Genomic DNA, 12,328 nt, shown 5'->3' with positions numbered 1-12,328 from the left:
TGACAAATTCCATCTGGAAACAACTTAAGTGCCAAGGTGACAGTTTTAATCTTTTAGAATTTCCAAAGAAGTAAAAACTCTTGATTTGAAGTCATGTAGAGTTTCTCATTTTAGTGAAGACAGAGGGCACCCGTAGTGTTCATGCTGGAAGAAATTGTGTTTGTAGAATGAATTTTTTTTTTTTTTTTTTTTTTTTTTGACAGAGTGGACAGTGAGAGAGAGAGACAGAGAGAAAGGGCTTCCTTTGCGAAGGTTCACCCTCCAATGGCTGCCGCGGCCGATGCACCACGCCTATCCGAAGGCAGGAGCCAGGTACTTATCCTGGTCTCCCAAGGGGTGCAGGGCCCAAGCACTTGGGCCATCCTCCACTGCACTCCCTGGCCACAGCAGAGAGCTGGCCTGGAAGAGGGGCAACCGGGACAGAATCCGGCGCCCCGACCGGGACTAGAACCCGGTGTGCCGGCGCCGCAAGGCGGAGAATTAGCCTAATAAGCCGCGGTGCAGGCCCTGAATTTGTTTTAAAAACAACTTAGCGAAGGCTGAAACCTCCTACTGAGAACAGATGCTGAATTATTTCTGGAGTGAGGTCTTTTCCTGAGGTTCTAATCAACTTTATCTGTTAATGCTTTAGTGCAGGTGCAATTACAAGCTTTGGACTGAGGCTATTCTGAGGATCTGTGCGACTGACTTGTCTAGACATGGGTGAAGGCAGTCCACACAGTGCTTCAGGGACCCTCTCCCCAGGAGGCCTGTGGCCCCCACAGCCTCACAATCTGGTTGTCTTTGTCAGCGCAGCCAGAGAATCCACTAGGAACAGTTGTTGGAAGGAGTACAGCTATTTTATTGAAGCCATAGGATGGTTGCCATTTAGAAGTGTCCTAAAGTTGTATTTACTTTCTTCACTCTTCCAAAACCTGGAAGATGATAACCAGGTTTCTCAGATATTTACCTAGTGCTAAAGTCACACTTGAATGCAGTTGTCCTGTCTCACCTGAAAAGACTTAGGTTTGATATCTTCTGGAATGTTTTCTTGAAGTCTCTTTAGGAAAATATTCTCCAAAATTTAAGGGCTTTAGTTTGTTTTGTACTTGCTTAAGGTAGTAAATTTTATTTATGCAAAAAAATTGGTATACTTTTTTTAAAAAAGATTTATTTATTTATTTATTTGAAAGGCAGAGTTACACAGAGAGGGGAGAGGCAGAGAGAGAGAGAGAGAGAGAGTTCTTCCATTCACTGATACACTCCCCAGTTAGCCACAATGGCCGGAGCTGTGCCGATCTGAAGCCAGGAGCCAGGAGCTTCTTCTGGGTCTCCCACGTGGGTGCAGGGGCCCAAGGACTCAGGCCATTCCACTGCTCTCCCAGGCCATAGCAGAGAGCTGGATCGGAAGTGGAGTAGCTGGGACACAAACTGGCACCCATAAGGGATGCTGGCACTGCAGGCAGTGGCTTTACCCACTACGCCACAATGCCGGCCCCATGGTACACTTTTACTGCATAAAACCGCTACCAAGGGGGGCCAGCGCAGTTAGGGTAGTGAGTAAAGCTACCACCTGCAATGCCGTCATCCCATATGGGCGGCCAGTTGGAGTCCTGGCCGCTCCACTTCCAATCCAGCTCTCTGTTATGGGCTGGGAAAGCAGTGGAAGATGGCCCAAAGTCCTTGGGCCCCTGCACCCTTGTGGGAGACCCAGAAGAAGCTCCTAGCTCCTGGTTCCTGGCTTCGGATTGGCCCAGCTCTGGCCATTACAACCATTTGGGGGAGAGAACCAGCGGATGGAAGACCTCTCTCTCTCTCTCTCTTTCTCTCTCTCTCTCTCTCTCTCTGCCTCTCTGTAACTCTGCCTTTCAAATAATAAATAAATAAATCTTAAAAAAAAAAAAAAAACACTACCAAGGAACCAGACTTCTGAAAACCCAGGTTTTGTTGTGATATAGCAGTAGAGTTGTTAGAATATATGATATCATGCCCAAAATAAAAATCTCCCAAGATCAAAACATAGCTGTTTAGTGCTAGGCACACATCCTAGCACTGGGTTTTCATGTGCCAAGTTTTGTAGGAAAGATATAGGCAAACACTGATAGTTCTGTGACTTCTCATGCCCAGTCTAGTCAGTGGCCTAGTTCACAGGTACATAGTCCCCTGGGTTTGCCTGCCATTTGCCCCTGGGAAACATGTCCTGCCCCAGTGCTTGTTTCAAACGCAGTGAGGCAGCCCTCTCTGCCACCGTGGCCCCATCCTGCAAGAGGCAGCTGGCTTCCCTCAGGCTGTGCTGCTGCTCAGCATAGGACTCTCTCTCATCTCTGCTCACTGCCAGAAATTCTACGAGTTGACAAGATTTGTAACCTAATATGAGTGTGAGTGCCTAATCTTTCCTCATAGTCTTTATTACAGTGTTGGTTATTCCCTTCTGTACTTTAAGTTCTTTCTGATTTCCTTCATTAACCCCTGAGGAAGTGAGTTTGCGTCAGCTGAGTCTTGGTGAGGTTTTTCTGCTTAAAGGGACGGCTACATTAACATCAGCTGAATGGGAATACTTTCCTAATGGCAGGACGATTGGTGCCAAACAAAACAACCCACACCCCGTGAGGCCAGCGGTTGAAACTCTGCTGGCAATGATGGGAGACCGCCCTGTGATTTATTTCTGAAGTCATTCACAGTGGTCACAGAAAGAAATGGGCCTTCTGGTATTTGTTCAGTTCTTAAGTTGTTGTTTCTCTAAGAAAAAGGCAAATTGAGACTTACCCTCTCTTTCAGAAAAGAGGTGATGATTTTGAAACCGTCTCCTTCTGGCTCTCTAACACATGCCGATTTCTGCACTGTTTGAAGCAGTACAGTGGAGAAGAGGTGAGAAAACTTTGGTTATAAAACCAGCATGCTCTACTTTCTCTGGCCTTTTTAAGGAGAATTTTTAAAGCACAAAATACTTCACAATGTGTTAATTTAGAAACCCAAATTCAGAGGTAGCTTGGAAGTTCACCACTTTGTTGAGCGTGTATGCCTCTGGAACAGCACACAGAAGAGTGACAGTTTCTTCCCTCGGAGAGTTCATGTTATAAGAAAGTAAAACACAAGTAAAATGAGCAGCAGCCAAGGAAAAGTTACTAGAAATCAAACTTTTGTCAGTGTGTTGAAATGGCTTGTTCAAGAACTAATATCAGAATGTTGAATAGTTAAAGAAATTCATCAATGTTGGCTTACCACATTAGACCTAGTGAAAGGACACGATTACAGATCATTTCTCTTCTGATTTTTCTAAACATGTGCATTGCTTTTGTTTCTAGTGATATGTTCATTAGGTGTTTGATAGACTTCAGTGTATTTAAAAACTGTAAAATATGAATTACTGTTTATTGAGGCTGCTTAGTATGCTTCATACAACACTTTCTTCACATTATATTATTAATTTTTACAACATCTCTGTGCAGTAGGAATTATAACTCAATCTTACAGAAAAAAGGAACCGGAAGCTCCGTTTGCCCAATCCTCTTGGCTGTAAGAACAAAGCTGGGATGATGGGCTGCTGACCTCAGCCTCTGCCCTGCACATCTCTTCATCCTTTGCCAGGAAGGCAGGCAGTAAAGCTAATTGGTACTACTTTCCAAGCACCCAGAGGCAAACACTGTCCTGGCAAGTGATGGAAACTCCAAAAGGAAGCAAGACATGGTCCTTGAGAAGCTGCAGCTGGGAGTCCAGAATCCTCTAGAAGGAAATTTAATTGTATCCTGTCAGTCCCTGCTTTGAAACTGTGAAACTAAGTGGGTTGTAGGGAGGCAGATGTTCCACTGTGGGCAGAATCCATCAAGTAAGCAGTTGACTTTATTAAGCACTGTCAAGTGAGCAGCATGTTTAATAGCAACTGCAGAAGCACCTGCCTTTGCAGTTAGCTTTCCATGTTAACAAAAAATGCTCGAAGAGTCTAAGTTCTGACTGAAACTCATGATGCGGATGCCATCAAATATATAAGGAAAGGACTTTTTGTTTTGTTTGTTTACCAGTCTGTAGAAATTGGTCTATTTCAAGAAGATCATACATGCCCTTTGGGCATAATATTTATGAATAGGACTATACTTAAAGGACAGAAATTCGGAGATTAGTACTTTGGATTATTTAGTGTTTGACAATAAATCTGCTGTTGTATAAGAGAAACACTCAACTTTTTTTGTTAGATTCCCCCAACTTGTTTCACTGATGTTGCTGTTGGAAAAGCTTAAATATTAGGCTGCCATGGTTAGCTATCATTCAAAAGCTAGGCAGACATAGAAGAAGATAAAAGCAAACAAACACACACCAGCATTTGAGAATGATTACTCTGGTAGTGGTAGGATGGATGGAAACTCCTTGGAGTGGAGGAAAAAAAAGCATGAATATGCTGGCCAACCTGGAGAGAGCTGATCAGACCAAGAGACATCTCAATTCTTGTGTATCACTTCCTTTGCATTCTAATTCTAGGGCTTTATGAAGCACAACACATCCCGCCAAAATGAACACTGCCTCACCAACTTTGACCTGGCTGAGTATCGGCAGGTGCTGAGTGACTTGGCCATTCAGATCTACCAGCAGCTGGTGCGGGTGTTAGAGAACATCCTCCAGCCAATGATTGGTAAGGCCAGAGCATCACCATCTGTCTCCCCTGTGTGCCCATCGCCAAAGACCAACAAGGGCACATGTTTCAGGGCACTTACTCATATGGAGAACAGAAAGTAGTAAATACAGCCTGAAAGTTGCAGAGGGTTCCCAGAAACCCAGCCCTGGCTAACTGGGATACTTCACATCATTGCTTGCTCATGATCAAAACAGCAGCATCTGGTTTCCCTCCCAGTACTTAATGCATCTCCCTGTGACTGGATTATGTCTTAGACTCAGCAATAGCCCTCATCCTTGTCCAGTTTTCAGAAACACTTTAAACTCTGGACTAGGACACTACAACAGAGTGCTTTCTAGGAGCCCATCTGAAACCAAGGAGCCTGGGGAAGGTTTGTACTTAATCTAAGAGGCCACAGTGAATGACTGGGGAAGTACTGTGGCAACAAGCACAGATCTGTCTCAGACGTTGCCATGCTGAGTTGTGCATCCCGTGATCCCTGGGAAATTGTTAAAGGCAATTTGATTTAAAGTAGTGGTTAGCTGTTGGCTGAGTGGCAAAGCTATGTGTGTGTGTGTGTGTGTGTGTGTGTGTTTCTATTTATGAATGTTCAGCTAAATAGGTGATTCCATTTACCTCTTTATCATGTATATCATGTTACCTAGGTTCCTTTAGATTGTGTGACATGTGTGAATAGGAAGTAGGAGGCAGATATAAATTGTAGACTGCTAATTTTGAATGCATGAGAATTTTTTTTAAATGTTTTTTAAGTTACTTAACATTGTTATTTCAGGTAAATTATCAGCAGACTCTTAAGTATATTCCCAGCTGCCTGTCTCTTCCTGCCCATTGCATCATCCATGTTTCCATCACTTCATTCTCCTTCTGTGGACTCATTGTTAATCAGATATGAGAGGCTGAGAAAGCCATAGGAGATAACAGTGATTATCCAATTGTCCCTAAAAGATCATGAATTTGAAGCAAACTAAGTTGGGGCTGGCACTGTGGCTCAGCAGGTAAAGTGGCCATTTGCAATGCCAGCATCCCATATCAGAGTGCCTAGTTCAAGTCCCATTTGCTCCACTTATGATCCAACTCCCTGCTAATGCACCTGGGAAGGCAGCAGAAAATGGCGCAAGTTCTTGGGCCCCTGCCACCCCTATGGGAGACCCAGGTGGAGTTTTGGACTCTGGGCTTTGGCCAGGTGCAGCCCTGGCTTTTGTGGCCATTTGTGGAGTGAACCAGTAGATGGAAGATCTCTCTTTCTCTCTTTCTCTCTCTCTCTCTCTCTCTCTCTCTCTCCACCCCTCTCTCCTCCCTCTGTCCCCCTCTTCTCCCTCACCGCCCCCAGTCTGTCCCCTTTCAAATAAATAAATCTTTTTTAAAAAATAAAGCAACCTGGCCGGCGCTGCAGCTCACTAGGCTAATCCTCCGCCAGCAGCACCAGCACCCCGGGTTCTAGTCCCGGTTGGGGTGCCAATTCTGTCCCGGTTGTTCCTCTTCCAGGCCAGCTCTCTGCTGTGGCCCGAGAAGGCAGTGGAGGATGGCCCAAGTGCTTGGGCCCTGCACCCGCATGGGAGACCAGGAGGAAGCACCTGGCTCCTGGCTTCGGATCGGCGCAGTGCGCCGGCTGTAGTGGCCATTTGGGGAGTGAACCAACGGAAGGAAGACCTTTCTGTCTCTCTCTCACTCTCTAACTCTGCCTGTCAAAATAAATAAATAAATAAATAAATAAATAAATAAATAAATAAATAAAAACAACCTAGGTCAACTAAAATTTAGGTGGTAACAGATGCAAAGGTAGTCAGCTTCAGTGAATCTTCCCTCTGCTTTTGCCTGTTTTCATTCACTGCACAAGAAGTGTGCTACCAAGATGTCCCACTCTAAATTATGTCCCACCCAACTCCTAATCATGTATGGTAACAAAAACTTTTCAGTCACTATGAGGATCTTAGGGAAGCTGTTATTAGCACAAAGAGATGTAAAAATGACCTGGCTGTGTTCTTTGCTTGGAAGGCACTCATAGCCAAGGAGCAAACTTCTCAAAAATATTCTAGAGAAGGCATAAACCAAATACTATGAGAGTACAAGACAAGGAACAGCAGTGCCACTGGTGAGAAGACTAAGTTGTGGCAGGCGGAGGCTAGCCCAAGGTCTCATTGCTGTTGTGGGAAGCCCAGGACAAGGAAGGGCCCAGCTCTCCAGCCCCATCCTTCTGCCCTCCCCCTAGTCTTCCCCTTGACCCTTTCCCAGTCTCCTGCAATTCTGTTTGTTTACCTCCAGGGCTCAAGTATCTTAGAGATTGCTTATCTTACCCCTAACTGCCACCTACCTCTCTCAAAAACTACTCTTGTGCTATCACCAGGCTGTGGCTTTTCATGTTTAAAAATACATTTTTAAGATTACTTAATTTTTTTTTTTTTTGACAGGCAGAGTGGACAGTGAGAGAGAGAGAGAGAAAGGTCTTCCTTTGCCGTTGGTTCACCCTCCAATGGCCGCCACTGCAGCCGGCGCACCGCGCTGATCCGATGGCAGGAGCCAGGATCCAGGTGCTTTTCCTGGTCTCCCATGGGGTGCAGGGCCCAAGCACCTGGGCCATCCTCCACTGCACTCCCTGGCCACAGCAGAGAGCTGGCCTGGAAGAGGGGCAACTGGGACAGAATCCGGCGCCCCGACCGGGACTAGAACCCGGTGTGCCGGCGCCGCAAGGTGGAGGATTAGCCTATTGAGCCACGGCGCCGGCCTAAGATTACTTAATTTCATGGGGAATTTTTGCAATTAAAAATATTCGTCCATCATGTTTAAAACCCAGAAGGTCTTTTTTGGGTGAAATTCCTTTTCCCTCTATTTTGATACTATATTATTTTTCTAAATTGAATGTGTGTGTGTGCATGCTCACACCCACCCGCATGATTGTGCACAGGAAACAAGTTCCTTTCCAGATCTTGACTTCTAACTGTTGAAATGCTCCTGCAGTCTCAGGTATGCTGGAGCATGAAACCATTCAGGGAGTGTCTGGGGTGAAGCCCACGGGGCTAAGAAAGCGAACCTCCAGTATCGCCGATGAGGGCACCTACACACTGGACTCCATCCTCCGGCAGCTCAACTCCTTCCACTCGGTCATGTGTCAGCATGGCATGGACCCAGAACTGATCAAGCAGGTGGTCAAGCAGATGTTCTACATCGTGGGGGCCATCACCCTGAACAACCTCCTGCTGCGGAAGGACATGTGCTCCTGGAGTAAAGGCATGCAGATCAGGTGAGTGGTGCCAGCCCCGGGACAGCTGCTGTCCGCAGGCCCGCCAGCGTTGTGGAGAGCAATCAGTGCATCTGGCCAAGCAGCAGGGAAGGGACTGGCATGGAGCCACCTTCTCTTACCTGGCCAGATTTCTGCAGATCCCCATTACTGCTCCTTGTCTGTGCCAACAGGGTCTTCTCTTACTTGATAGGGAAACTGCTCCACTGTAAGGCTGACTTGTTTGAAGGAGGGGAGAGATAATACAAAAATACACAAAGAAAAGCTAATGACTTCCTGTCCTTTTGTGTGTGTGTGTGTATTAATAATACAAGAAGAAAGTATTAAATACTGTGTTTAATTAATCTTAGAAATATATTTTAGCAAGAGAAGCTTTTTGTACCTCTGGCAAAAGATCCAATAGATCTTTTACTAACATTTGAAATATGTCTCCTCTATATTTTAAGAAAAGCTGTACTCAGTTTTATGCTCAGCTACTGTTCAGCACTATCTCATTATTGTGATAGAATTCATTTTGGGGGGAGCAAATATTTATTTTTAAATAGCTAGCATATTTGCCACAGGAAGGTGTTCTACAGAAATCTTTAGTTACTCAATCTCAGGAAACTTTAGTGTTCTTTTCAGATTTTTCCATTCCAAGCCACATGTAATTATAAGTAGTTAACTTGAAGTTGGAGATAATGCCCTCCATTCAGGTTGCAGAACTTCTTTCTCTGTAAGCTTTGCTTATAAACATGAAGTTAGAGTCACAATATCATCCTGGCTCCTCCTGCCCTGATTACTGAGTTCTCATTGTGTGTCCATTGCGTCAGTCTTAGTTTGAGAACCACTGTCACTAAGTTGGCCATCTCTTGAATGCTCAAGGTCTATGTGGCTTCTCAGTCTGTCTCTCTGTCTGGAGTCCTTTTCTCCTCCTGTCCTTGAGCTCTCACTCTTTCCATTGCCCATGTGCTTCCCTTTATAAAGAGGCCTGAGCACAGGTGTATGGGGTGGGAGGCAGAGTCCATTTATTCAAGTACCCAATTTTGAATTTGCTGTCAGAAGAGAGAATGCTTCAAGGATTATCAAGTCCACACAGCCAAAGGATCCCATCTCTGAAAGTGTAAGAGAAGTTAGTTTTCTGGTCAGCTTTCCTATAAGAACAGAGCTGCATCATGCATCCTGTTCATTACCAGGTCCTGTAACTTTTGCTGTAATGACTTCATTTTCATTTTCCAGTAATGGGAATTACATTCTCATGTCACTTAATCTTACATAATTATGATTTTTAAACCTCATGACTATTTATAATAATTTTTAAGCACAGCTGCTGAGATTTTAAAAAATTTAAAAAAATACTACCTGTCATTTTGATTGAAAATCCTGACAAGGCAGCATGCACAGAGTTAAGACATTTATGATGATATCCAGCAAATTGCATTCTCTTTTTCATCTCTCGCTCTCGCTCTGTCTCTCTGCATAGGTACAATGTCAGTCAACTGGAAGAATGGCTGCGTGACAAGAATCTGATGAACAGCGGGGCCAAAGAAACTTTGGAACCTCTCATTCAGGCTGCTCAGCTTTTGCAAGTGAAAAAGAAAACAGATGATGATGCAGAAGCCATTTGCTCCATGTGCAATGCTCTGACTACTGCCCAGGTGAAGCAGCTTTTCCTACTAGGAGATGACTTAGCATTGCTAAAGGTGATCTCTAGGGAAATGGAGAAGGCTTCTGGTTCTTATGTTGTCTCTGACCTGACTTCCTTTATGTCAGAGAGGAGTGTATGACATAAAAAAAAAGTATGTGGAAAATGGAATTTAAGGATGCTTTTATGTTGGTACAAAAGAATTTTGAAACCCATGCACAGATTGTTCATCATATGCATTTTCCATGAACTTTTTGAAGACCTCTCGTATGTCTATACAAATATTGAGGGAGGGAGATTGTACCAGGAATTAATACATTTCAGTGCTGGCCACAGCCATCTGTCTTCAATATGCAGCAAGTACTTATTGAGTACTCAAGTGTTTGTCACAATATCCCAGGAACTAAGATACAGCTGTGAGCAAAACAAAGCCCCTGTTCTCATGGAATTGAGTGATTTTTTTAGACTTCTTTTTTAAAGACAGATAATTCTTATTCCTTCAGTTCATCAAATGACTAATTGAGCTCCCATCTCAAGGTACCATACTTATTCCTGGGAGAGTGAGTTCAATAAATAAGAAAAGAAAAAATTTCTGCCTTCAAGGAGCTTATGGTTTAGTAGAGAAGACAGAGGAATCTACCACAGAATTTCTAGAAAATTCTATGGTAAGAGGCCTGAAGGAAGTGTTGAGGGGTGATAACTGTGTTCAGGGCAGGTCCCCTGTAGCTGGACATTGAATTTAAGGAAGTAAGAGGATGAGGAGGGCCTTGGAAGACAACAGCAACAGCATGAGGTAAGCCATTGACATGAGCCTGCCCATTTAGCCTTTTCTTGATTATTTTCATTTTCTTTTGCTGACACTTGGACTTTTTTAATAAGTTCATCACATATCTGATAGTATACAAATCTTCACTTGTGCCCAGTACAATTAAACTCAGTCAGTTAGTTGGAGTCAATATTTGCTGCTTCTTAATGCTGAATTCATATTTACATGAATTCTTGCTAAGAATAAAGCAAAACCACACTACTGAGTAATGGACTGAGATTTTTTTCCCCCTATTTCTGCCAACAGAAAGTAAGACTATGCTGGGGAAAACCTGACTGTATAGAAGCTTATATTATCAAACTTTTAAAGAATATACTTTAATATATTTTACTTTAAGCCTGTATTTCAGAGTGTGAGATAGATCTGCAATTTATGTAGCAAATCTTATTTATCAAAATATCATACCTTAGAAAGTTCTAGTATTTGTCCCTGACTCAGTCTGTCACCCAGAGATCTGATAAACAAGCCTACCATCTCATACTTCTGTCTTATATAAGCAACGAGTCATTTTTATTAGAAACAATTTTACATTTTACAAAAGAAACTAATTTGACAGTTTCTAAAGACCTTCATACCCTCTAATTAGTTCATTTCTTTAGAAGCTTTTGTTTTTGGCCGGTGCTGCGGCTCACTAGGCTAATCCTCCGCCTTGCGGCGCCGGCACACCGGGTTCTAGTCCCGGTCGGGGCGCCGGATTCTGTCCCGGTTGCCCCTCTTCCAGGCCAGCTCTCTGCTGTGGCCAGGGAGTGCAGTGGAGGGTGGCCCAAGCACTTGGGCCCTGCACCCCTTGGGAGACCAGGATAAGCACCTGGCTCCTGCCTTCAGATCAGCGTGGTGCGCCGGCCGCAGCTCGCCGGCCGCAGCGGCCATTGGAGGGTGAACCAACGGCAAAGGAAGACCTTTCTCGGCCGGCGCCGTGGCTCACTAGGCTAATCCTCCGCCTAGCGGCGCCGGCACACCGGGTTCTAGTCCCGGTCGGGGCGCCGGATTCTGTCCCGGTTGCCCCTCTTCCAGGCCAGCCCTCTGCTGTGGCCAGGGAGTGCAGTGGAGGATGGCCCAGGTGCTTGGGCCCTGCACCCCATAGGGAGACCAGGAAAAGCACCTGGCTCCTGGCTCCTGCCATCGGATCAGCGCGGTGCGCCGGCCGCAGCGCGCCGGCCGCGGCGGCCATTGGAGGGTGAACCAACGGCAAAAGGAAGACCTTTCTCTCTATCTCTCTCTCTCTCACTATCCACTCTGCCTGTCAAAAAAAAAAAAAAAAAAAAAAGGAAGACCTTTCTCTCTCTCTCTCTCACTGTCCACTCTGCCTGTCAAAAAAAAAAAAAAAAAAGAAGCCTTTGTTTTTGTTCATTTATAATAACATCTTCTGTCAAAATATGATTTATAAGAGATCAAAAGAAACAATATTTAATTCTATTATTTTTAATATGGCCAGATATATTTTATATGATGCAAGTATATTGTAGAATAATATTAATAGAATGACCCCCACTTATATAAAAGCAGATTATACCAGAAAATGTGTAGGAAATAACTAGATGGCCACTCAGGACAGCTGCTGCTTTGGGAGACTGGAAGGATGGGAGTGAGGGTGCTTTTGTTTTTCATGTTCTTGGTTCTCTGAATGTTTCTCTAAGTGCATATTGCTTCCTAAACATCATACAACTGTATACCAGCACATTCTTGCTATGAAAATTCAAACAGCAAAGGTAGCTGTGCTTCTGCTTCCTCTTGTCCCCACCCAACCAAAAAAGAATTGAAAACAGAACACATAGATGCTTTTAATTTTCCAGATTATATATTTCAGTGTGCATTTGATAAGATGCCAAAAACTTTGATCATTTCTTTCCTCACAGATCGTCAAAGTGTTGAACTTGTATACCCCAGTTAACGAGTTTGAAGAAAGAGTCTCTGTATCGTTTATTCGTACCATACAGGTAAGCACTCCACTCCCTGGCTTTCCTTTCCTTTGATTCACCAGCATTGTTCTTTGAATGGAAATTTCACAATTTATTGAAAGATAGTGTGTGTTTATCT

The 12,328-nt window shown here is 44.2% G+C and overlaps 1 protein-coding gene across 5 annotated transcripts in view; it reads left to right on the top strand.

Annotated features, from left to right (window-relative positions):
* Positions 1–12,328, top strand: part of MYO5A (myosin VA) — a 213,266-nt gene that overhangs the window by 194,506 nt on the left and 6,432 nt on the right. For all 5 annotated transcript variants that reach the window (XM_008268991.5, XM_051822368.3, XM_008268989.5 and 2 more), the window contains 5 exons: positions 2,758–2,847; positions 4,453–4,603; positions 7,562–7,844; positions 9,304–9,478; positions 12,148–12,228. In XM_008268991.5, coding sequence (XP_008267213.4) covers positions 2,758–2,847; positions 4,453–4,603; positions 7,562–7,844; positions 9,304–9,478; positions 12,148–12,228 — 780 coding nt within the window. The remainder of the gene's footprint in view (positions 1–2,757; positions 2,848–4,452; positions 4,604–7,561; positions 7,845–9,303; positions 9,479–12,147; positions 12,229–12,328) is intronic.

This window comes from Oryctolagus cuniculus, chromosome 12 (genome assembly GCF_051225735.1).
Source record: "Oryctolagus cuniculus isolate XC-2025 breed Fujian yellow rabbit chromosome 12, ASM5122573v1, whole genome shotgun sequence".
Lineage (NCBI taxonomy): Eukaryota > Metazoa > Chordata > Mammalia > Lagomorpha > Leporidae > Oryctolagus > Oryctolagus cuniculus.
This window is presented reverse-complemented; position numbering and strand designations above follow the sequence as displayed.